This window comes from Sparus aurata, chromosome 7 (genome assembly GCF_900880675.1).
Source record: "Sparus aurata chromosome 7, fSpaAur1.1, whole genome shotgun sequence".
NCBI lineage: Eukaryota > Metazoa > Chordata > Actinopteri > Spariformes > Sparidae > Sparus > Sparus aurata.
Genome location: NC_044193.1, coordinates 9,555,615 through 9,582,660, shown reverse-complemented (window position 1 = coordinate 9,582,660; position 27,046 = coordinate 9,555,615). Strand labels below are relative to the sequence as shown.

Here is a 27,046-nt window from a genome sequence, read left to right as displayed (position 1 = left end):
CAATTTCAACCTGTCCAACACTTTGGTTTAACATGAATTAGTTGCAGATTAAATGACCTTTCCACCAGCCTCAGCTCTACTACGTGATAGTGATAATTAGCAAATGTCCTCATGCTAATATGGTAATCTAAGATGTTAACGATGCTAAACATTACGTGCTAAATACTGGCGTGTTAGCGCCATTGCTGGGCATGTTAAAGTGGCTGTAGATTTAGTGCTGTTTTTCTCTGTAGGGCTTCTGTGGCTAATTACATTGAGTGTGAGGGCAATCAGAAGAAATAGCAAACAATGTTGTCATTCACAATATAAATTAGCAGGGAACAGGAAATAAAACAAAAATTAGTTTTCCTTACTGGAGCATAAAATCAGTTACATTCATCATGACTCTTTTCACTCAACAATACCAGAGAGCTCAAAACAAAACAAAATGATAGGGTTTCGAATATAGAACCCGCTGGTCCCTGCCTTATTTCTTTGAAAATTATAGCCTGAATGTTCTGTTTTTCATGGTAAATCCCAACTGCCTCCGACCAGAAAGCTGGTCCCTTTGTGTGACACAGCGGTGACTCAGGGGAGGCCTCCATGTTGTCTCATGTGCTGGAAGGCTGGACGACGTCCAAGCTGCTTAGCCTGAAGGCGGCCAAACTTTCTCTTTCTGTCCCCACTGCAGGGTAGGCTGAGGATATCGGCTGGCATCAGGCTGACAGAAGAATCCCTTTAAGATCTCAGGCGGCTTTGCCGTGGCTGTATGACTTTTTCTTTTTTCTTTTTCTTTTTTTACAATATTGACCTTTTTCTTGCCGTTTTTTTTCTTTATATCTATCCGTGAAGAAAAAAGTTAGAAGCTGCTGTGCTGAATTAATGAAATCACTGAGCTCTGCGTTCATCAGTCATCTTTCGCCAGCTGACACTGACACGTCTCAAGTTGAGGAAAAAATAAAAAAAATCACTGACCAAAAAATCAATACGGAAGCTGTCATGGCACCATTGATTACATCTAATTTTAAATCTGTTTGAGCCACTCAAGGTTTTTCTGGTTTCTCCTCCTCGTAGCTTCAGAACCTTTTTTTTTTTAAGTCTGGGTAAATCGTAAGCGGCGCAGCCTCACACGGACAGGACAGTGATGGATGGGTGGGTTGATGGTGAGATTATGCAGGTGAGACAGCTCCAAGCCTTTAATCCCACGTTCTTTTCGAGGCAGCTGTGTTGGCTCTGCTCTGTTTGTTGGATTCTGCTCTGACAATGTGATTTTTTTCTTTCTCTCTCTCTCTCTCCTTTTAAAAAAAAAAACTTTCACAGAAAAGCCAGAGCAGGGTACCAGATGCACATCTTTGAATGTTTGAGATTGGGGAATTGCAAGTGCACTGCGGGTATTGTGACGCTTCCGACGCAGAGGACACAAGCGAAAAACCCTGCTGGCGTTTATGTTGTGCTTGTCCTCGTCCCCTCTCAGCTTTGAGGAATTTCACAGCAATGCTCAGCAGAATGAAATTGTACATTTAAAAAAGAAAAGCCATTTCCGCCCCCCCCCCTCGCCCTCCTGCCAGCGTCCCCTCAGTAGGCATGTTACTGCGCACTAATTAAATGCCAGAAATTAATTTGAGTGAAACCCAAAGTGTCAAGAAAAAAGGAAGCACAGGAGGAGACAGCCACACAGTAGCGTTTTGTCACCGCGCTCGGTGATTACTAGCAGTGGTTTTTCGGATTGCCCGGAGAGGGGTTTACAAACGGCAGGAGACGGCGGATAGTTACAGTGCCAAGAATGAAAAGGCAAGCTTCTGGGCAGCCTTCTCTCATGACTGTCCTGAGAATTGACCGCTTGGGCCTGGGTGGGAAAGAGTGAGTCGAATCGGAACTAATCCTGAACTAAAGGAGCCGCTTCTCTGTCGCCAGAGCATGGTAGATGGGGGACGTCTGCAATCTGGGGTCGAAAAAGACAGCTTCATGGATTTGTCCTGCTCAGTCGTAAAAAAAAAAAAAAAAAAAAAAAGTCAAGTTGAGGGGCACAGATAAAACCCTGGAAGCCTCTCTCGTCTGTGAACACAATCGCTCGCTGCTTGTTTTTTAAGGTGTTTATTTGATTCGCGCCTCCGTTTTTTTTTCCGTGTGTGGAGGTTTCGGCGAGTACTGTGGGATTTGTCGGGCACGGGCGGGTGGGTTTCAGGGTTATGGACTGCGTGAATGAACTAATGTTGCGTAGGGCGCACCAAATTACACTTAGCACAGGGAGGGAGTGAACGCAGTCGAAATCAATTCTCCTGTCCGGACCTCGCTCTCCCCACAATTACCACCCAGCTCCAGGGTGCTGAGGCTCTGTGAAGGTGACAGGGCACACCTTGGGAGCACTGTCCAGGTTTGATAAAGCACCGGGGCGTAGCATCGGGCTGTGCTGCACTCTGACGAACGCGAATCTCCATGATCACAATGACCACTAGCAAATGTACGTATGTTTTTTTTTGTTGACATCTGGTTGAACCTGTTGAAAAACACATTCCCAGTGAGCATACTCAACACACGCCCTTACACACAGTTGGAGGTTATAAACGTCACTCCTCAAAGGGGGCCGAGTAGTGCTAATCACAGCGTTTACCACGACCGTAGCGGCGAACAATGCGTCTGCGGAGGACTGTGTCCTGCTGCACTTACTGCACGAGAGGAATAGAAGGAGTACAAGGAGGGAAGAGAAGAGGCGACGAAGTGTCATGAATATGCTGATGCGTGCGGACATGTTAAGCCACAGCCTTGTCAAACTGGTAAGCTGTGGTTATTTTTGAGTGTAAGTGAACCAAACACAGAGGTTTTAAGCTTTCTCCCATTGTTTCACACGAGAGCACCCGCAGGCCTCTAACGCTCAGACTGCAGCAAGGGCCCTGCGTTGCCTTTGCTCCTTTTTTTTTTTTTTAGGTGACACATTCCATAAAGCAACAACATGTGAAATCAATTTTGCGTAGCTTGAAGCACTTGCACACTTGCGTGGACTTCGGTGTTTCGGGGGCCCTGCATCTTACCCAGCAGAGTTAGCGACTAGCTGGTGGATAACGGAGCGTTAAGCAGCGAAGGGGACAGATTTCTCCCTCAGGAGTTGGCGGACCACACAAACTGAAAGGAGAGTCAAACTTATTCAGTATTTTTTTACTTAAGTAAAAATTGCTTCAGATGAATACTAATGTCCGGAGGATGTGTGAGTAGAAGGGCTGCAATTAGCAATAATTTTCATTGTTGATTAATCAGCCAATTATTTTCGCAATTAATTGAAAAAAAAAAAAAAAAAAAAAGATAGAAGATAGAAGAGAGAAAAATGCTCATCAGAGGTTTCTAGAACCCAAAGTGACATCAAATCGTAGCATTTAAGAAGCTGGAAAAAAGCAGATGTCTGAGATTTTGATATTTATTTCAGTGGATTTATCGAGTAATCAGGGCGACTGATTAGCAACTAGAGAGGCTATTGCAAAACTTAAAATGTCCCAACGTTGTTCCTCCAGTGGACATGTGGCATAGCTTAGCTTTTGCTATGTGCAGTCAGCCTACACCAGTGGTTAAATTGGCTTTTGTAAGGAGGGGGAGCCCTTCTTCACTCAGCGGCCATTATCTCTCAAAATATTTTTACCTTGCACCATCAGCGTAATACATATTCTATCGGCGGCGGCGGCGGCGGCTATGGGGGGGTCGCGATGTAACTTTTTTTTTTCTGTGAGAGACTGTGGCGGTTAATCAAATGAAAACTACTCGTCCTCCTCATCGTTTCACAATTTGCTAACGTAGCATTAGCTATGTAGAGACAAAAAGGTGAAAAATACAGAGATTTAGTTTCAGTAAATTAACAAAGTTAACATTTTGCTGTGACAGTTACTTCACCCACCTTCTGTGCGTCAGCAGCACCGTGTGCGTGCTGCATGCACTTGCTAGGTATGCAAGAAGATGCCGGTAGCAGTGAAAACATGGACTAGAGTTTCATTGGTTCAGGTTTTATCTCAATAAATGAGCACAACGGATTCAGTAATGAAGCTCTGACGCAGCACTCTGAAAACAGCACTGAGTGAACAGGCTGATGTATTGATGGGGATCCAAATTAATGATTTTAAAAAGTCATATAATGGTAGTTACACCCATGATTACAATGAAACACTGAAGCAGAGGGAGCTCAGCTCCTGCTGGCTGTACTGACGAGGTGAGGAGGCGGGGCTGAGCTCCGGAGGGCTCCGGCCCAATTTAATCTCTGGCCTACACCCTTTTAAAAGCGTCTCTGTAGCTTCACAGCGGCAGTTTACACACAACATTTTGATGCTGACAGCAACAGACGATGATTTGTACCTTCATGGCTACATGACCATTAACAAGCGAGAGCGAAAAGCACATGTGTGCATGTTTCTGATAGCTCCTAAAGCTTTCAGCGCTTCCTGACTGTAGGCTGTGGGGGTAATCCAATAAGAGCCCTGTCTCAACACATTGAAATGCTGAGGGGGAGGAAGGCACTGTGCCTGAGGGGGCCTCTGCCTGTGTCTCTAATGAGGGAAGAGAGAGGCGGATGCAAGGTCTCTGCTTCACAGACAGCACAACAAGCAACTAGTTAACCCTCTTCATTCTGCTCTGAGTTTACAAGGCTACCTTCCCCGTTTCTCTTCCTCCCATCTGTCTCCACAGCTCCAAGCTCCCTCCTCCACAGAGGAGAGACTTGGTCCTGCACACCGGCTCTGCCTGCTTGTACCTAATTTAGAGGGCTGCCGTGTGGAAGTCGCCCCCCTCTCCGCCTGAGAGCTTATGATTGTCTCAGCAACTCAACTTCGATACCTGAACCGCAGCGTGTGCTCCTGCACTTTCTGCACCGCTGCAGCAATATCCCCCAAGTCAGTCGGTATAGATGTTTAAAGTGAGGTATAAGAGGCACACTCAAAAGCTTGGGACTTTTATTATATTCACTCTGTCTCGAGTATCATAAGCAACCGACCACTAATTACCTCAAGTTCTGGTGCACTGTGCTCCCTGCTTATACAGCAGCAGCGGCAAAAAAAAAAAATTTAAAAAAAAAACCTCAGCTGATGAGAACAGACCAGGCACTGGACCCAGCGACGAGGGGATGCAGAGAGGGAGCTTTCAACCCTGATCCCTGGGCGTAAATTACGTAACAATATCGTAAAATATTCATGACACACCATTGGGACGGAATCCTGCCTGCTCTGAAGTGCTGAGCAAACACTTCGCCCCTCAGCCGCTCTAAGACTGAGAGGAGGATAAGGAGAAGCCCGAAAGGAAGGAGCTGAAGAACCACTGAGAGGGCGAAGCCAATTATTGTCAGGAAACAGATTCTCCTTCAGAAAAGCCTTGTGAGAATGGCGGCGTCAGTTCCAAAGTTATATCGAGGACATGTCTTGTTTTAGGGTATGATTTCATGCCAGCGTTCGGATTGTCAAATAAACATGACATCTGGACAAGAGAAAACCAAAGAGCAGCGTCTTTAAATTGCTTCTCTTGTCCGACTTGTGGTCAAAAGCACAAAGGCTCTTTATCGAAGATCATAAATAACAAATAAAAACAGCAAATCATCAAATTTATGAAGCTATTACCAGCAAACGTTTGACACTTTTCTTGATGATGACTGAATCAATTATCAAAATAGCGTGCAACTTATTTCTCAAATCGATTACGTAAACGATGCGCCTCTTAACGGCTTATTAATGTTTAAATCATTGTGCAAAACAACCTGTGTACATCTTGAGTTATGATTTAAAACCAGCTCAGCTCAGGTAGAGCACGTTATATAGATTAAAAGGTTGGAGGAAGAAGTTGAGCTCCGACTTCTTAAGTCATTAGAGGGAAGTGGTGAGCAGCGGAACCTCCTCCACCACTCAGGGGAGTCCTACTTATGGTTTTTATGTGACTTTAATGATGGAGAAAAGAGCCAGAACCTGCCATGCTGTGCCATGCGAGCGCTCAACATTAGCTTTACTTTTTAGTCGATATCCTTACGGCAAGAGCAGAGGTTTGCATTTAATTGCAGCAGAGTGGTTTTCTGATGGGTCCTGCAGACTTTTACAGCGTGAAATTCAAATAATATTTGTTGGAAGAAGAAAAAAAAAAAAGTAAAGAAAAAGAAGGGTATAGTGACAGGTACTTAAAAAAAAAAAACCCTCCCTAGGATATTATTACATTGATGCCACAGATACCATCAGTCTTTTTTTTTCTGTGCCTCATGAGATATTTTGTTTGTTCTGTTTTTTTCTCCGCCTAATTAGTTTGTGAATAGTTGTAATATTCATAACGCCAGTAACTTTCTTCCAAACTCACCAGAAGTTCCTGCGTTCCCACCAGAGCCATGTGAAGATGAAAAATTAATTTCCAGTTCTCTATAAAGCATCCGTCTAGTTTGCATTTTCAACAGTGAAACACTGTGTCTCCACTGCAGTCTCGCAGCTTGTGTCGCCTCGACTTTCACTCTTTGTGGATTGTTCCTGGTACCTGGTGTTTCATTCGGTGTCATCTCAGTCGAGGTTCCAAGTTGATACTAAACGGTTAAAAGCTGTAGCATAGCTGGAAATGTAGGTGGACCTGTGAGATATTAGGTGTGTAAGTTATTTCTACTTTCAAATCTGCTTTAAATTCCCCAATGAGGGCGCTAGCAACCGAAAAAGAATTGGAAATACTTTATTAATCCCCTCGTGGAAGGCTTGGTTGCTTTTCGGCACGATTGTTCCTGACAGTAACATTAGATGTAACAATTATTCTTTTGCCTTAAAGAGCTTCATATTCTTGTAAGAATCACCTGAGCAATGCTTAATGAAACTATGCAATCAAGTAAATTCAGTGATAACGCAACAGTGTAAAACAGAGGACGGTGGATGGTAGAGATGATGAGCTCAAATTAAGCACAGTGGGAACATTTGATCAACTTGTTTACATCATTAAATGTGTTAGCATGATGATTAAATGCCGAAGAGAAAATTACTGAAACAAGGGCGCAAATTAGCTTCAACAAGGAGTCATGTGAATCTGGTTGAGTACTGTAAACTGAGATAGTTATAGGTATAGGGGTCGACCTCATGCATACGCAACATTTCCTCAGGACCTGGTGCAGCATTTATATTATTAAAAAATATTAAACCCAGTTTTCTTTCCACCTGGGGCAGCATCTGGGCCCCATACAAATCCCATTTCCATGGCTTCTTGTTTCCCTATCAGTGTGATTCATGAAAAATTGTTCCGCCTGTCGAGTGCAAAACAGAAGATAAGTTGATTAAAGGCTTTTAAGCTTCGCCGTTCTCCTCCGTATTAATTTGGACTTCTACAGGAATAAATGTCGAGAGAACGATGTTTTAAGAGAGCTTGACGCCAGTGTTGTGAGCGTTTTGGGGGGGTTTTCTGTGCAATTAACGCTATCTACTTGGCATTTGGTGTGACATTATGAAAAAACACTGAACAAAGAAAGAATAACAATAAAATGTAAATAAAAGATAAGCCAGAGGAAGGTGCTCTGACCTGCTGCGGTTGTTCAATGCATTGTTTTCAGCTCAGTGGCAGTAGAAGGTGTCTGTTTTTTGCAGGGTTATTTAAGCATTTATCTGTCAGAGTTTTTTGCAGTATAAACAGATTGACTGTGAGCTGGAGAAAACGTTGGTTGGATCATTCCTGACGTACAGTTGACGATTTCTGCGACGAGTGCTACCCATTTTCACCCTGTGGTCCAGGTACCTGGATAAACCTCAGTCAACGTCCCTGTTTGCAGTTAAACTTTACGTATAGTATGGGCTATGTGCACATAAGAAAAACAGTAGTTAACAATACAGTTATGAGATGATGCTAGGAGATCTCTAAAAGCGTCACTGTTCGATGGACATCACCACCTTAACACCACTGGGACATATCCAGCAGCACAGGAGCGATGTTTACTGATAATCGTGTCGTCATCACTTGTTTTCCTTCAGACAGGAATGACTTTGATGCTTGTCATTTTGACCTAACATTATGAATATATCCTTCCATCACTGTAGTCCCTGCTTGCTGTCAATTTCTTGAAGCGATATTGGCCGACTCCCTGAAACATTCTATTAAACACTTAAAACGATTGTTTGTTATTGTCAGATTGCTTGACCTAACGACAGTATTTAAGGGACAGTTCATTATCACAATGTTACATACTCACACTGATGTAATGTTGGAATAATTGTGCTTTTTCCCTTATGACCAACCTGCCTCTCCCATGCCACCATCCATGTTCAAAGCTGAGCGTGCTGCCACGTTGGTATTCAGAAACAAACATTAAATGTGCCACTGACACGAGACTTTCTGAAACTTTTTTAAAGCTGAGTTGAGTGTGAAAGCGTGTTTGTGTCCCCGTAAGCCAATTCTCCATTGGTAGGTGGATGCATTTGCACAAGACTCTCTTACCTAAAAGCCCGTTTTCCCTCCTTCCATCTGCTGACGCAAAGACTCGGAAAGAAGCAGCTCACGGTCTTTCTAGAGTGGCGCAGTGTTATGCAGAACATGCTCGGCTAATGGCTGCTCAGGATACCACTGAGTGCTTGTATCATGTCAAGGATAAGATTCATTCTAAGATTGTACCTCGCAGTGGTACATGGCCATTCAATGCTTTTGTAACCCTCCAAGATAAGTTCCAAGTAAAGTAAGTAAAGACACTGAGGCAAAAGCTCTTGAGATTCCTGCTACTTCTGCTAGAGACTTATGTCGGTGTCAGATATCAAAGTCTATGTACCAGCTAGATGCTTGGATTTTTTTTTTTTTTTTTTGGAAAGAGGGAGTTTTCAGTAACCACCTTGAAATACAGTGTTTCCTCTGTCCCTCAGTGGGATTTGCCCATCGTGCTCGAGGCCCTGTCAAGCAGGCTGTTCAGGCCCACTGGGCAGATACCTCTAAGGCCATTGTCCATCAAAAAATGGATCCCTGCTTCCTGACCTCGACCCGCTGGGGTGAATAATTTGCGCGCCCCTCCGATCCATCTAAGCCGTTCACCCTATCAGAGTCAGAGTCGCACTGTGCTCACACATAACTCCTACGTTGCCCGAGAACACTGAGTGTTGGATGGGGCAGCTGAATGCCCTTTAGAGAAGTAAAAAAAAATAAATAAATAAAAAGGAAAAGAGAAAACTAAATGATTTGTTCCCTCTGCAGGATTTGGCATGCTGGTTGGAACACATAACAACTCACTGGCAAAATCTTGCCTAAACAGAGGCTTGCCAATTAGCTGTGCGAAGACGTCTCGCAAGCCTGTGAGTGGACGGGCCCTCCCCTGGGCAGTCGTGTGCCCTCCGCAAGGAGTCTGGCCACAGAGTTGTCTGGTGGAACATTCGGGGGTGGAGAGATATGCGCTAGAATAAGGTCTAGCAGTCATTTCAAGGTTTCGGGCGGTTCTGGGTAAATGCTCAGCAGTGTCGTGAGGTGTGGACCGCTGCAAGTTTATTTCTTACTTTTTTGGAGATGTGTGCATGTATCTCTTCCCATCTGTGCTCAGTGTTAACATGATGGTGTCAGGACTGCAGTGCTGCTGCTTTTGTACAAAAGTCTGATTGTGGACAGGTTGTTGTCGACAGCCTGCTGTGGAAACATCACCCACAGATTTATATATAAAACAAAAATCCTGTGCAGGCTGAGAGGATGTTGGCATGTGACACGGAGTGCTGGGGCTGTGTACTGGCCAACCTATCTTTGAAGGCAGGCCACCGCTTGCCTCTGCGGTGCTGAGCAATGAGACAGTTCCTGTGTGAGATATGTCACCAATGTCCTTTCCGCTCAGAGGATGATAATAATACCCCTGATGGTGGAAGTTGCGTGACAGGTCTGCACTTGTGGATGTAGAGGACGAGGGCTTGTGATGGCTGAACAGACGCCACCCTTGCATTTCCAAAAAATCTCTGAGGATGTAGGAGTGACGGAAATCTTCACATTAAACAGGCTAGAGTCTGCTTGAATACAGCGATGGCTACAAATTGTATTTCTAAAATTGGAACTCAAATGGGAGCTCTTCCAGTGTTCGCTGTCATTTGACGCATATACTTCATGTTTGTAAATGTTTTCATATATGTTAGATGAGGTATAATAAGCCTAAAAATCCCATACTAACCTGTGTTCCTAGAACATGGGGTTACAATAAGTAACCGCTGTCTTAGTGCCGCAGCTTGTCTAGCTTGAGTGTTGGGATGTTATTTTGAAAAGACAAGCGGCTTTGACACAGTTCTTATCCTCATTAGTTTAGTCGTGGCCTGTAGTTCTCATCGACAGCTCTGAGCAGGTATCACATAAGCCCTGTCATATATTGTTTATGATCTGCTCTCATTTGCACATTATATTTGCATCTGGTGAGCCAAACACAACACAGGGGCTCATTTTGTGGACTATATTCAACAGCAGCGCGACGAGCTCGTGGTGCCATGCATGGCTTCCTCGAATTAATGAGAAGAAGGCAACACTGAGGACTCTTGGCAAATTAGTGTCATTAGTGAGGAGAATTATGGTGTAATGATCAGCGCATAGTTTTCTGGACAGTGGTGGGGGAGAAAGAAGAAGTCTGAATATGATTTGATAGCTTCTGAGGAAAATAAAAAAGGTCAAGGCCATAAAAACACACCGATCGGGAAATGTCATCAGAAACTTATGTGTGTTGATTATGTGTTTTTGCGTCCGTCTTATTCCGTTAACGGGAACTCTGCTGACAGTATGGCGATAATGACACCGTGAACTGAAAGTCTGAGCTGTAGAAAGAAAAAAAAACGTTGCAGGCATTGCGCTGTAGGGAATTATATAATGCATCCGTGCTGTGCAACCATTGGTGAAGAAAGTGTAAAGAAAGGATGCTGTGAGAGAAACTGACCTTGAAGAGACGCAATATGTTGGCTACCATGATTGACACGGAGCTGGCAGACGCACCAATCACTCCCACCACTCTCTCTGGCTTAGTGATGATGGGCGGCCCACCGCTGAGACACTTGACATCGGTTGAGTCTTTCTCAATCAGTGCCTGGACAAATGTCAGCGACTGTTCCAGAGCATGGGTGTCCCGGGAGCAGGTGTCCAGGATACGGGCCCCGAGGGTGATATTAGGCAGCAGCTCGTTGTCATTATTGATACGATCCAGGGCAAATAACATGGCCTCCAGCCTGTGGATCCCCTTCTCCTTCTTCAGCTCTCCGCAGGCTTTGCCGTCGTTCCCCCTCGCGTGCACCGGGAACAGCCCGCCCAGAGATATGTCCCCATCAATGCGTATTGAATTGAGGTGCGTGTGGCCCGGCATTTTGGGCTTGGCTGCCAGGGCGGTCAAGAAATAGCAAGTCAGCAGCAACGCCCGGCAGCAGACACTTCTGTGGCAGCCAGTCCAGGCTCTCTCAAAGCCTCCTCGAAGAGTCATAATGAAAGGCTAAATCCGCATCCAAACACAAATTCAGGTCCTTTGAAAATGAAAGGGGTGTGCACACATATACCCACACACACACATACAAATGTCCTGGAGGTAAGCCGCGGTGTTTCTTCAGAGCACGGCCGTCTTCAGAAGCCTCTTCTCATGGTTTCTAGCTCGCTCGCAAACTGGTTAATACTAATTATGCAGCCCTGCTCTCTTTATCTCGCGCTCTTTCTTCTTTCCGCTTTGTGTTCCCCTTCTCTTCCTGCACCTGAGAGTGGTGGCTACATGCAGCAACTAAACAGTGAGACGGGAGTCCGCGGAGAGCGCTCTCTCAAGGCAGGAACAAAGGTTTGAAGTTTCGACTCTCTTCCCTGCCTCTACGGAACCACTCGGGTGCGTTCGGCTCTCCTTCCCGTTGGTTCTTGAAGCAGGCAGGAAGTCACAAGTGGACCCACCGGGTTCTCCAGCAGGCTCCTGCGGAACAGAGAGGGCAAGTGTTAAGATGCTGAGGAAAAACAACAGAGCGAGCAACTCTTTTTATGCATTTTCTACAGAAAAAAAGGATGTGAACGATGAAATGGAATTCCATTGATCTGATCAACAATAGATGTCTCATTGTGTTTATGCAGGTTGTGTTCGCCCGCTGAGGTTTTGTCTTTTTATTGCTGAATCTCCCACAGAGCTCTACTTGAAGTCCACACGGGAGACAAGCTGCTGCTGTCGTACTCTCCGTATTTTAATTGACATCGTATTCAAAACTGCTCGGCACACTCGCATTCACTGGACGGTCAGAGTTCCCGAACTAGCTGCAGGAACGCGAAAATTTAAGCAGAAAAATAATACCTGGACCCGGCTCCTAGCACAGGAAATCTGTTCTGTGTTGCACCCATGCCTCAACTGCTTTCAGAGCAATGCAATGAATTATTTCTATGCGCCTTGAGCATAACTGATTCGCTGCTGCTTGGCAGCGTTCCACGGACTTCATAACCGCACACTGCTCTGCTCGTGTGCAACCTCTCCAGCGTTTCACCGAAAGGTTACGAAATATGACACGAAAATTAAGGGCAAAGGGGTTCCGATAATCAAAGAAACGTCATTCCTCGTGTCACAGACACTCCTCCCTCGTTGGCTGACCTACCCCTTGTATCAACATTGGCGTTTGGTACCCTCTGTGTGCATGTCCTCCACAGTGCAGGACTAATAGAACGGTCGATCTGGACACAGTGGGAGACGCCTGCAGCTCTGCCTTCCTCTCTCTCTCTCTCTCTCTCTCTCTCTCTCTCTCTCTCTCTCTCTCTCTCCCTCTCTTTCAATTGACCATAACACACATATCTGTCAGGCTTCACTTCATGCTGCTTTTGTATGCTAACATACAACCTCCCGCCGTGGCGCGGCCCGTAACAGAGGACACGAGGGCAAAATCCCATTCAGGATCACAAAGTTGCGCCTCATCGCAGCAGCTGTCGACGTCATCGCTGCGGAGCATTTGTGTCTCACAATTATTTTAACATAATGGCCCCACAATAATGGCTCTTTTAATGTCGAGCACATATTTGTAGAACGATCTCGTCGGAGCGGAGGTGTCAAGAGATTTCCCATGAATTAAAGAACGCTCTGCTGTCTGCTACTCACATGTGCATCCGTGCCTTCTTCTACTTTGGATATCAAATCAAATAATAAAGATGCCCTGCTCTTACACTACACAGTGGCCTGTCTTGTGCTGCTTTTCTCCCACCCTGCTGGGAACCAAAAGGAGATATTTATATCATCCAGCACGGATCATCCCCCTAAAACACAGCATCCATAATGGATGAAGGCCTACCAGTCGCTTCAAAACGCCTCGTTCTAGGGGAAAGCCTTGAAGAGGAGAGGGTGACTGCTCACGCTTTGTCTTTTGTAAGAGAGTTAAAACAAACTCACAGGTAGAAAAGGGAATTTCAAAGGGATGCCCCAGTAATGATGATGGAGCAACAGCGGCTTTTCAGCCACTGCAAACAGACACTTTTTCACAAAAGCACCATGCGGAAGGAAATAATCTTTCTCCGGACTATTCTGTGCTCGACTCTGAAAAGATTTGCCTCATGGGGGGCACTGAATATAGCTTTCTGATTTGACAATTGCATTTCTCTTCTCGGACAGGGGTAATAATGATGTTTGATGATTTCCAATGAGTTCATAACCTCAGCCTAAAAAATTAAGCAGGAACGCTGCAGTAAAGGAATGTGCATCTTATTTCAAATCTGCTTATCCTTCCTCGTCGAGATCACAAACCAATCAAGCCACAGTCGGGGTGATTACAGCGGGCCGTCTTGAGTGCTGGACATTACTTTGGTAATTGAGTCGGTTTTTAAAAGAATAAGCCTTGACATCTCTAAGATGAAGTCCTCCCGGCCTCTTGAGATCTTTTTGGAAAGGGGTTGGCAGCAACGCTCCTTCACTGTCATCACTCTGTGATACACCGCATGCACACTGGCAGCTTTACCAGATGTTTAGTCACGAGGCCCATATGGGCAGCGCAGATAAACATCAGCTGTCTGCAGAGAGAGGGAGCTGGGGGAGATTGCAGAATCCACAGAGTAACCGTCTCCCCTCACTGTCAGGAGGAGGAACTCCGGCTTCCTTTGCACTCGACCACAGACGGTCTCCCGCTGCTCCCACAGCGGTGACTGACAGAGCCAGAGGTTGTTCCTTCCAACATAAAGAGAATTACACAATGTTGTTTTTTTCTGCTAGAAAAGTAGGGTGACCAGATCCTTACAAAACCAAATGTGGGACAAAAAGTGTGTTTTCATGGGACAATGTGGGACACATTGCATAGGCTGAGAGGAATTTTAATATGATGTCTAATTAACTTAAAAATAAGGAATTTTATTCTGCTCCTTCGCTTGAAACACATTGTACCCCCTTGTTGATTCAGTTGCATTCTGCTTTTTTTTCAAGAGCACATGACATTTATTTTTCCTCCCAGTTGGAAACATGACCATTGCTAGCCACAGTCCCTGTCTGCCACAGTCTGCTGACCTGTAGGATTAGAAGTGCTGCACACTGTGGCAAGTGCAAGTTATTTAAGCTGCTGCTATGAGTCCTTATTGTACCTGCTTGTCCTTTTGTGGTAGTTTCCATATTATTTAGCCTAAATCCTTCCTGTTGGGGGTCACATAGAGAGCAAAAACAAGGACAGTTTAACCCGTCTGCTGTTTGTTTGAAATCAAGCCTCTCTGTGCCGACAGCCTTCCCTGCTTTCTCTACAGCCCGTGGATAAGAGCCAGAGAGGCAGATAAAAAATGTCGTGCAGTCCCACATAAAGAGGGACATCTGGTCACCCTACAGAAAAGTTGTTAGGCCCGAGGGTGGAGGGGGAAGTTGAGGGAGCGACGTGTCACTCAAATGGCGATGGCTGGTCCAAGTGTGTCGCACTTGAAGGTAACATAAGTAAGCAGCCATTTTCAGCCAATTAAAAAAAGTCAATGATAAATCAAGTAAAGGATCATATTTTACGGCTACCGGCAAATGAGGACAAAGAGCACTTCACGATTAGAGTCTTTATCTATCCATCTTACTAATTGTTTCCAGGGCGATTAGTTGAATGTCTTTGGAGTTTGTTTTTTTTTCTTCTTTAAGTCTGCACTTCAGCAGCACGACACATGCTCCGTTCTGACGTTTTAATTGAGTGCAATTTACTTACATTTGTAACAAGCATGGCAAAGTTTAATGCCCACTAGAGAGTGCCTCTCGGGGATTCAACGCAGAGCCGGGAGAAGATAAAATGCTAAAATTAGGGGACACATAAAAAAACTCCCTCTGAAACAGTTCAGAAGAGTAGAAGTATTTTTTTTTCTGCCAAACGATCAAAGATTGCAGACAGCAATTTCTAAATTTTGAATCAGCCACCGGCTCCTCGCCAGCCACCGCCGCCGAGAGGCAGAATGACAAGCAAACTCCCACCAAGCCAGACTGCTTCTGAAGCAGCTCGGCCAATAATAAGCAACTGAGAAACATTTTAGCCATTGTTTATGCGGCATCAAGGTCATTATTATGCCGGGTGTTTACCCAGGCAACAACAGTATACATACAGGCATATACAGAGTTTCCTATTCTTCTTCCCTGTTATGTGTTTATCATGTTTTTTTACAAAGATATAAACATAATTGCACACCAGCATCATCATCAATTATAAGTAAAAAGGAAAAATAAAGAAAAACAGATACTGAAAACATTATTCAGGCATTGATTTAGTGGGTGTCAAGTACCTTTATATAGTAGCCAGAATAAATTACACATTTAGAGTTAATTAATCTGTAGTTAATCATTCTGCAGCTATTGTAAAGGTTTATAAACAGCAGTTTATAGCACATTTTCTCCCTCTCTTGAGCGTTGGATCCCTTCTGCTTCCTCCCAAAGTTTGGAAGGACACAGTCATGACCCCAAAGGCCTCGCCTGTTTGGATGCATCAACAATCGTGCCAATCTTATTGCTGAAGTTCCGTCTGGTTCTGACCTCATCTCCTCCATAAAGTAGTCTCTGAGCTGCATGTATCTGAAAATATCTTTGTTTTTTGAAGGCATACTTTCCCTTCAAGTCTTGAAAACTCGTCACAGGGCCTCCTCCTACACAAGAAATTGGATGAATACTAGAAAAGCCCCCCCAAAAATGACAGACGCTGCAGCTGTTATCCGCATCCACGTTGATCTCGCAGTGTGTCACGCAAACCGAGGAAACTCAATCCCATCTTAGAATTCTGACCCTCAAACATCGTCGGTAGTCGTGAGGTTTGCATAAAACAGATGCCACCTGACATTTCCAGTATGCCGTCTCCAGCTGTGTTGATTTCTCTTGTGAGTTCGCAGCTTCGCGCTCTCAATCAAGTCATTAAATGCGAAAGAATACAGCTTCATTAGCTGGCCATTACTGCTGCGATAACAATCTATTGTTAGCCAGCTACGTAGTTAGCTACAGAGACATCAGCAAACTATTGATAATTCTTACATGCTTGTTTTAAGAAGAAAACACCTTATTACACTGAAACGATGGAGAGTACTTACCGAGTAACCCTCAGTTTGAACTCCGCCTCTAAAAAACCATGTAGCCTTAAAACTTTGGCCCACCCATCTACCCTTAGCAGGAGGTGCAACGGGCGTATTGGGATTGCAACAAAATCATTTGTGCAGAAAATACTGGGACCACAAGTGCTACTACTACACTGTATTATTATTTGATGGTGTCATATTTTCCCATGTTTTATTCATTTTCTCTAAACTCCAAACAGCAGCTAGTAAACGCAGCGAGACACACCCCCTCGATTTTGCATCCTGTCATCCCTGCAAAGCCTCACAATGACATGCGTCCTGCTAATAGGTCTGTCAGGGTGTAGCTGGGACCGTCTGACAGTGATGTCCTAATTCGACAGGGAACTGCTTTTTTGGCCGTCATGCTTCAGCGGAGGGGATACTTAGGCCCAGAAGACCAATATGATTACGGCGGAGACTCGAGATAAAGTCCTCAGAATGGAGTGCTACACCGCCGAGCACGTCCGTCTGACGGCCTGCTAAATTACAATAATGTTCTTCGTGGTTTCAGGTTTGCTGCGTGTATATTTCTATCACATAGCATTTTCAACCGCGATGTGACTTTCAATTGTGAGCAGTCAGGCATCGTACTGCAGGATGCATATGCATATGAGGAAAAACCAAGGGCTGAGGAGAGTGGAAATTGTTGCGGCAGTGACTCATTGCGCTGCCTGTCATTTCAACATTGTCTCGTTTCAAAAGTCCAGCAATCCATCAGAGGGAGAGAATTGTGATGTTCAGTCGCCTCTGTATCATTTCTCCCTGACATAGACAGCTTCTGTGTCAGCTTTCTGCTGATCTTCAAAAGGAAACGGGGGCTTAATAATTATTGGCGTCAAACTCACGACTGTGACTATTGTTTTTGGACAATAAAGGCAGCGGGAGAAAAAAGCCTGTCCTCATTGCCAAGGAGAGTAGTGACAGATCCTGTAAAAGCAGTGACTCACCGGCTATGGAATTTGAGAAGAATGCATTTTATTTACTCCTCAGCACGTTGTAGGAGGAGAGGCTGTAACACAACGTGCAGCATGTGAGGGAATGTCTTATAACAATATCTATATGTGTAATCCACATTTATGGGATTTACTGCAAATTTCGATAAAGAATTACATTGAGAGTGATTATAAATAATGTGTCAGTGTGATGGTGGCAGTGGGGGGTTTTGGTTTTATCTCAGCTTACAACTGGGGACGAGCATTTCAAACAAAAGTGTATTAGAAAGAAAGAATTCGGTGATTATTGGAGGATCTTCTGTTCGTATGTTCTGCAGCATACTGTCCATGTGTGTTCCAGAGCCTCGCAATATCAGTGTGACTCTACCAAGGCCTGTACTAACGTGACACCACCGGACATCATGTTATTTCATGGAGCCGGTAAAAAACATGGGAAAAAAACTATGGAAATATACATTTTTATATACAATGTAAATTTTTTCAAAACGAAAGTTGCAGGAATTCTACTCGACTACTCGAGTCTATAGTGTGTAAATATCAGGACCCCATCCCTACGAACAACAAATACATATTGATAATGCAGCATGAAAAACGTTGATGTTCACGTTTCTTTTCTTTGCACATTCTATTTTTGGTCTTCGTCTTTCTTTGATGTGAGAGATAATCCTCCTCTATATTCCCATAATGCTTCGGGGGTTTTTTTTGTTTATTTTATGTCAATGTCTTTTTACGTTATGGTCAAACTTATGCCAAATTCAAAGGTCAGATGGAGACTCTTGCGAGATGAGGCACTGAAATGTGGGCATAGCGTTGCCAGGGAAACAAAAGCAACATGCCCGACAACGCCAACGAAATTTACAATGCACTGCTAAATCTAAAATGTACAGTTCGGAAGAGATTTGGATTTTCTACGAAGGAAGGGAAGTTGGACAAAAAACAGGCCGTTTGTAGAATATAGACTGTTATATACATGTATATTCATGCTGTGATATGTAGATGTCTCTCTTCTGCCAACAACAGGTATAGATGGTGTCTTCTTACCAGAAACTTTCATCTCCCTGGCAATCTCCCTCCGGCCAGCTTATTTAGGTTTTTGTAGTAAAAGCAGACTTGTAGAATTGTATATATATAACTCTTCATTTCAGTGTCATTAATCTGCCATTCTTTGTCCATGTCACGCTTTCAACGCGAATTTTAAAAAAATGGAAATACTAACAGGGTTGTCCGGCTCTAAACTGCCACGTCGTGCTGCGTCACTCGCGGCCAGTTAAGACACAATGACATAAAGCTGATTTTGTCGCTGACGTTCGCTCACATACAGTCAGGGCACAGTATTACAGGGTTTGAAAGCTGTTGTCCCGGACAACATTGGATAATCTAAGATGATCCATTTTTCCAGAGAAAGAGCGCAGACCTTTGTTGCGAGCGTTATACAAATCACCGTGGGTGCATCCTGTTCTGAGTCGGTGTCACAAATGATTTTGTGTGAAACGTTCCCCGCGTGATGAGTCACATTCAAGGTAGCGAGGACAAAAACAAGGGCACAAAGGTGCGAGGACTCAGAAAGTACTTGAAAGAAATGGGAGGCTGAGGGGAGCGAGCAAGATGCTTCATTACATGCATTGTGACTCTATATACGAGGCTATCTGCATTCATCTCATCTCCACAGCAGACGTCGCACACTCACCTCAAAGCCAGTTCCCCCCTTTTTCTCCATTACCCTCTCTCCCCTCTCCAGGACACTGTCCATTACCTTGCTCCACTAGAGCCGGAGATATTAAGGCCGATTCATATTCACTCATTAACACTTTTTTTTCATGCAAAATGCAGATTCCATTAACAAACAGTCTGCGCTGCTGCTCCGGGCTAACAGGGAAGATGATTCAAGACTTCTCTGTGCAGATCGTCAAACAAGTAAAATGCAGGAAGGGGCAAAACAACTCTTTAAAGAGGTCACGGAGGCAGAATAATGGTATTAAAGATTCACGAGCCTTTTTGTCTGTGGTGTTTACACCGCACATTTCTATTCATATGGCGTCTCTCTTATTGGAAATTCAAAAAATGTGATTTGGATTTCCTATTTTTAATGAACAAATTCATCAATACGTGCTGCTCGCAGACAGAAAACAAAACAACGTATTATCTGGTATGTGAACAAACACACTGCTATACTATACACTGCTTGAACAAATATCTTGGTCTCAGCTGCAATCCATTTATTGCCTCTATAGATCTGGATGATAGGAATGAATCCTTTGCAACGTTAGTCGGGTTCATTGTTGAAGCAGTTAGATGCCTCTTTATACAGCTACATGACGTATTTTTCCCACTATATGCCGTTTTTAAGCCATGTTGTCTCCCCCACTGCATGTATGTACAATGTGAATTATTCATGGGAAAAAATCCTTCAAGGATCTGCCAACATATGCACAATCACTGGTAAGAAGAATCGTTGGGGTGGAGAGAACACGTGACTCTGTCGCGGGGGTTTCCTTTATCTCTAATTCAAGAGGAAATTTTCTTTTTGAGGGACAGGAAGGAAGATAAGAAACTTGTGCGTGAGAGGCGGTGAAACAATGAGCGAGAGGCACGATGGATGGAGCTCTGTGTGTGTGTCCCACTTTGCTTGAACTAATTTGTCATGTCGCACCACAGTTTTACAGGAGCCAGTGGTTCGTAAGTGTTGCCCTCACGTCCTAAATGGGACAAATGGGACAGCCTTAATGAGCGGACGGTGCGACGCTTGATTTTAAAACTATGCTCAAATCGCTACCAGCCAATAAAATCTATTCCTTCATTGCGCTATGTTGTGTTCATTTCAACGTAGCTGGTTACTGTCGCTTGATTGCTTCGTGGTGAACCATGAGTCAGAGAGAAAAACCCCTGATATAGATTCACCAGTCTAAGCTGCATTAGCACAACAATAATGTAGACGCTGAATGTGGGACGGTTTCTCACAGTTGCTCCACCTGTGGCGTTTCATTTGCCAGGGTTCCCAACCAAGTGAGAATGAATGCGGGTGATCGAAGGGATTGATAGTCGAGCCAGACGACGCTGTGACAGCTGTGTCCTGCGGATCAATAAACTGATGTCGTGCATGGGGAGATGAAGGATCAGAAAGACAGGAGTGACTCATGTAGTCAAAATGAGAGGGAGGACTGTATTTCTTATTCATTGGTAAGGCCTGACTTTCAGACTTTTGAGAAATCCTTTGAGAGGTACACAATCAGTCTTAGATGGCACTTGAGTCGTTTGAGTACATTGAAGCCAAAGGAGTTCCTACACACAGTGGAAAAGTTGATCGATATAGGTCTTAAGAAACAACAAAGCCAAAGGCAAAGCTGACAGGCAGATTTCTTCCCACCTTGATCACGAGAAATGAAACACTTCTCGTGTCTGCTGCGTGGCAATCAAATGAAGGACGACTGTGGCAGCTGCCATGTAAAGCACTCTCTAAATCCAATAAATCTCTCCCCAAGAGCAGCACCCTAATAGTCACGTAATAGCTGGCTAACAGCGCTTAGCACATTCCGGAGTGTGCAGGGGAGATAGTTTTGTCACCGAAAGTGAAAGCTCCAAATGCACCTCCCGCAGTGGTGACAATAGGGGGGCAAAGACGTATTTGTGAGGAATCACATATTTCGAAAAACACATTGAGCTTCTAAGTATAGCCCAGGTTTATCTGCGCTCCTGGAGACAGAAGCTATGAATACTGCATCCCTCCGGTTGCTGCCACCCTGTCAAAGAGGGTTTCAGTGTTGAGGCATGCTTGAATGGATAAAGTGGAATTTTTATCATGAGAACACCACCATTCACTTCTCTTCTGCGTTCCTTCACAAACAGATGTGGGAAGCCGAGGGGAGCTGACTGTTCCTGAAGGGCTCAAAGGCAACATTATATTTGAGGAGATAAAGAAAGATTAGAAGCTCCCACATCTTCACTGAGAACTCCTAAACAGCAGACAATGATGTACGATTGACTCCACCAGCCCCAAGTCCCAGTTTAAAATTAGGTCCAAATGTTCAACAGGGGAATCAGGGCGAGAGGCAGTCTGTTTGCAATTTCCGCTGCTAGAACTCACTTGTTATATCTACTTTTTCCTCTCGACCGAAGATTCAAGACCCGGTAAAAGCACGGAAAACTGAGTTCAATCAGTTCAGGGTGACACATCCGCTTTGCATCTGTGCCTTCCTGCATCCCTGCCACGATTCCACTGTTGAACACCTGGACCTCATTTTCACTGGCACCGTCGTTGGTGGAGATAATCATACATCTCCACCTATCATAGGGTGAGCTCTAAACTCCGACCAGCACAATGCTGGTTTGTGCCAAATGAGTCAGTTTCCACACCATTTACATTTGGCTCGAGAAACGGCACCGGCCATATGTGAGGGTCTGAAACAATGGCAAACACTGGAGACTGGCAAACGCATTTCACAGGGTTGACAAATTCAAAATGATTATCTCGGCCAACATTTACGAGTTGCCCAAAATACAGAATGACATTGGTCGCGGTTTCCTTGAGTTTTTTAGACTGTGCTACAACATTTTAATATGTTGGCCTTACAGAAAGTTATGTTGTTTACCCAGCCCGTATTCACCAGAAAAACAGCTGTATAGGTTGTATGTGCATAACCCAAATTTACATTTATTGTCCAGCAGTGACCTCTAGTGGTCAAAGTAGTTTTGACGGTAGCAAAGGAGGAAGTCAGATGACGTGGTACAATGGGGACTGTACATGAATGGCTGACGAGCAGCACAGAGATTTGCATATCTATTACCTGCTTGAATGTGTGTCTTTAACTAATGACGCACTTGTATTGTGTGTGGAACTATCATTACTGCAGTGTTGTTAAGGAACAGCCTCTAATAAATCTCTCCTAATTCAGTGATAAACAAGTTCATTTTTCTTTAAATTCCTAATAATGGTTTGGTTATTTAAATGCTCTTGTTTGGATGAATGATCAGATAAACTTGTTTCCTCTGAGAAGTGTTCCCACAGCTTTAACCACGTGAACTAATTGGTTTGTCAGTCTATAGGGCTTCAGTTGTTATACCTGCCATTTGTACAGCAGTGGATTTTTTCCCACCCTTGTCACAACACAGCATGTGGCATGTTGGCGAGGCCAAATGGAGCGAACCCGGAGAGATTTGAATGAGTGTCAGGAGGTCACAGCAGCAGAGCCTTAATAACACGCTTCTCTCCCAATGCACAAAGCAAAGCACTGACGCTTGTTTCATCCGTCCGCTGTGTAAGAGCTCAGCTGAAGGAATTTAAATCCCTGGGATCCTGCCCTGTTGTATCCATGGGCGTATGGTGATTTTATTGATTTCTTTTGATTGATCCTGCATGTTCTGGAAAACTGCACTTGGTTTGTTGTAAGCTCTTTTTGGGGGGATGTAACCATTGCTGCAAAACTAATCGCCTCTTTTGGGGGCAGTAACATCAGAGATTAAGTTGTTGAGCTGCTCTGTGACAATCATTAAAAACATGGCTGCACTGGGCATCTGGACTGGAGCAAATGGAGGCTGAGAAAGAGCAATAGAAAGATCAGAGCTGAAGTTTAGTAACCATAGTAAGCTCTGTCCAAAGGTTATTTTGTAACCTTTGGACAGAGCCAGGCTGGCTGCTTCACCCTGTTAGCCGGGTGTAGCTTCATATTAAAGGAAAAGAGATGAAAGTGGTATCAACCGTCTTCTCTGACTCTGGGCAAGAACGTGAAGAAACATTTTTCTTAAAATGTCACACTTGCAATGATCTCTCCCTAACCTTAACCTAGTGGTTTTGTAGCTAACCTGACCACAAGCAGGATAGAGAATCTGGTATCAGTTTGAGCCTGTAAGTCTTCTTGACAAGAAGCCGTGATTGTAGTTATTGTTAGGCGGCAACCTCTAGCGGCAAAAATAATTATGAGTTAAGCAAAGGATGTAGTTTGGTGAAGTATCATTAGAGCAACAGAGTCCACACAAGAAGGAGGATGGGACTGGTGGTCAGAACCCGCAAGCACAGGACTTTGACTGCTGAGACCGCTTTCCAGGTCCTGCACAAAACCAAAAGTCATCACTGAGCTCTTTTAGCTTAAGTAATGTACTAAGACTACATCATACACATAGCGTATGTTTAGCGTTACCAAAATAGCTTATTTATTTTAATCCATATCACAATCTTTTCCTAAACCTAACGCAGTACCATCTGCGTGCCTAAACCCAACCAAGCATCCAACGTTTTACAACGTTAACCATGAGACAACAAAGGTTTGGTGTGAAACCAGAAGTCAGCAATGAGTTCTTTTAACATACTAGATAGATAGATAGATAGATAGATAGATAGATAGATAGATAGATAGATAGATAGATAGATAGATAGATAGATAGATAGATAGATGACCTTGTTAATCTCGGAAGGGAAATTAGGTAGCAGCAGGTACTCTCCAATGATAATATATCGTACTTTCCATGTCATTGTGGCAACGGTCATATATGTAATTTAAGGAGTCATTGGCAAGCAATTGTTTAGGTTTGAGGCTGTGTTATTAAACCATTCAGTGGTCTACAAATGTAAATCTTAGGGAAACATGGTCGCGCTAAAATAGTAGTGGTTATGTAAACCATGTCCAAAAGTCAGACAGGCTTTGTTATGATACACTAACTCCAAGAAACACCATGTTGGTGAATAGTAGATTGATGTGAGAGCCAAAGAGTGTGTGGCCTTATACCCCAGCAGCTCAACATCAAAGATACCCAGCAACATCACAACCAGTACCCTTTCAGGCGCACTCACTTCTTCGCACTGTCATCTTTCCTTTTCTCGTGCTATCATTACTAAAAAACTAGAGAGCAGAGCCCAGCTTGTTTAATGCTATCTGCCAACACTGAAATCTCTCCCCCTATTTTGCCATTCATCCCTTCTTAGAAGGATCTATCCAGCTTCAAAGGGTACCCAGTCAGCCTTTGGTCTGATGACATGGATTTAATCCCCAGACTAAAGATTTTTTATATAAAAAAGTGATTTATTTTTTTTTCCCCCCCAGTTCTTCTTGTCAAATGTGCATGCTGGGCAGCTGGAGTGTGGCTGAAAGAGCATGTTATGAGTATGCCAAGAGGAGTGGAACTGAGGGTTTGATACAAGAATACAAACAGTGAATCAAAGGGTATTAGGTTGTAAGCTTTGCATCATCTCTAATTGGGTTGCCAGTGCACTCTTATTAAAATCTGCCACTTTACTTTTTTCCTCCTCCAAGCCGCCTCTTCCCCCCCCCCCCCCCCCCCCCTGTGAATCTTGGCAGAAAGTGTCGCGCGAATCTTCAGAGAGGTACAGTAGAATGCTGAAGGCAAACAGCAAGTGATGATTGTTACAGTCAAACGAATTTTACTGTAGCTTGGAAACTGCATTTCAGTATCAACCAACTGCGCAGAGACAAACGCAGCACAAGCAAGTTTAAGATGTTGTCTGTGGTGGTGGTGTATCCTTGCCAATTTCCCCTACCATTGCAGTTTTTTTGTCCTAATTGATGTTTTTGTAGCCGCCACTCCCCGTTCTTCCCTGTTGGAGAGGAGGGGTTGTCTTTTACTGTTGTTCATCTGCTGTTTTATGATCCTGCTTTAGTGAAGCCTTTCCCCAGCCATTATTGTGATTAACGACTGTGCAAATGCAGTTCACTTGACTTTGTGAACGCAGAATCGGGGAAAAAAAAAAAAAAGTCTTTCAATACAAGGAGGCACTGGAGTCTGATGTGATACATACATTTTCCCAGAGCGGGTCCATCGCTTTGCCTTTGTAACAGCGGCCCTGGAGCTCAGCCACAGGGCCTGTGTGCTATGATCCAGCTGCCATCAGAAGTCTCTGGCCTGTTCTGCTACAGGGGCAGTGCGAGGACCCCAGAGTTTATAGAAGCTCCTTTCAGGGAGCTTTGAGTCAGTGACAGTTGAGCTGCAGTGAATAAAGGTGTTAATGGCCAAATGAGGCGTGACAATGGCCTGTCCAGCTGTCAATCAATCTTGCCAGCGCTCAATGTCCAAATCCAAGTCAATTAGAACAGTCTATATACGTAAATATAGCATGACCTGGTGCCAGAATACATCCTGATACCGCTTTTTATCATTCTTTTGTGACAAAGACATCGCTAAGCCGAAGGAAACTGTAACATGAGTACAAGCAGCTTCTGACTTCTTTAGAAAACAACTCTGGAATTTATGCTCAATGTTAAGCAGATACTTAATTGCAAAATCAAATGTATTTCCTATTCACAGCTCACTTCTCATTTTACTTGTTTGATTTTCTTTATGTAAAAGCACATATTGTCTGAGCATTGTTCGAGGGATCCTGAGAACAGGAATTTCATTGTCACCGACTGCTTCACTGTAATTATGGATATGACAAATAAAGAACTTAATCCGCTGACAGAAAATTCATCTGCAGCAGTTGTGATAATTGTTTAGCCCAAGGCAGTTCAACAGAGAAAATGCCAAAAATTGTGTGGCTCCTTTGTGGACTGTTGGTTGGACAAAACAACCAACTCCAAAACACTGTTTGGGGTATTTTTAACTGTTTCTGACATTATGTCAACTGTGAAATTAATCAATAATGAACTTAATTATCAGTTGCAGTCATACATATAATATATTAACATTTGGGTTAGGCTCATTTATGTAGGCTTTAGTGAGAAAGATCGACCAAACTTCAACTTTATACCAGCAAAGATTCAAGCTAGTCATCAGAAAAAACAAGGTCCAAAATGAAAATAGAGTATTACAACTTATATTTAACCGTTTTTATTTGGCGGCGACCTCTAGTGGCTGTAGTAATTATTACAGCTGCAAAGAAGGAAGTGAGTAGAAGCAGTACAAGGCAGACATAGGAGTTCACTGTTGTTCATGTCCAGTGTGAAACCAGAAGCGATTCGTTTTTCTAACGTACAACCATAGTGAAGTTCCGTCATGTGCATAACGTACGTTACTTGGGTAACTTGAGTACATTTGTAATATATTCTAACCCAAACCACTATGTTTTCCTAAACCTATCCCAGTAGTTGTACTGCCTTAACCTAACCAAACTGCGCACCCATGTGTGTGTCCATGTTACCCTGCAATGTCCATATTGTTTTGGGAATGTTGATATATGTGATTTTGGGAGATGCTGACAATCGTCCTGCTCCGTTGTTTAGATACGAGGAGGTGTTCAAAAGTGTGGTTTTGCAACCAGGAATTAAACGTGCAATGTGTCCCCTTCACATTGTCAGATTCACTAATAAAATAAAAGCCTGGTATAATAAAGAACGTTGAGGTTACGATGACTCATTGCTCTCCTCTGCAATGAAACAGAAATGTCTTCCACATCAGTGCACAGTAACAGTAGATTCTCCGGGTGCAGCCTTGTGCCTCCTCCGTGGCTTTTCAGCAGGAAACATATTTGATTCCAGGACTTCTTCCTGTATAGTCTCGCTGCCGTTAAATCCTCCTGTCTAAACATCAAGGCCTTTGTCTCAAGAACGTCGCCTTCACAGGGATAAAAGAAGGCACCTTCAATTCAGGGTCGCTTGACACACTTGGATTTTGAAATGCGATGTTTCTCTTTCGCTCTGTCTTTCTCTGCAGTATCCATATTTACAGGCCCGCTCGTGTGCATCTTGGGTTTTTTTTTTTTTTTTCCACAATTGAATACAACCCATTAATTATTCACCCCT

General features: G+C 43.9%; 1 protein-coding gene across 2 annotated transcripts in view; it reads right to left on the bottom strand.

Moving 5' to 3' along the window:
- Positions 1–27,046, bottom strand: part of LOC115585312 (metabotropic glutamate receptor 4) — a 204,148-nt gene that overhangs the window by 132,279 nt on the left and 44,823 nt on the right. For both annotated transcript variants that reach the window (XM_030423609.1, XM_030423608.1), the window contains exon 2: positions 10,817–11,818. In XM_030423609.1, coding sequence (XP_030279469.1) covers positions 10,817–11,350 — 534 coding nt within the window. In that variant the 5' untranslated portion in view covers positions 11,351–11,818. The remainder of the gene's footprint in view (positions 1–10,816; positions 11,819–27,046) is intronic.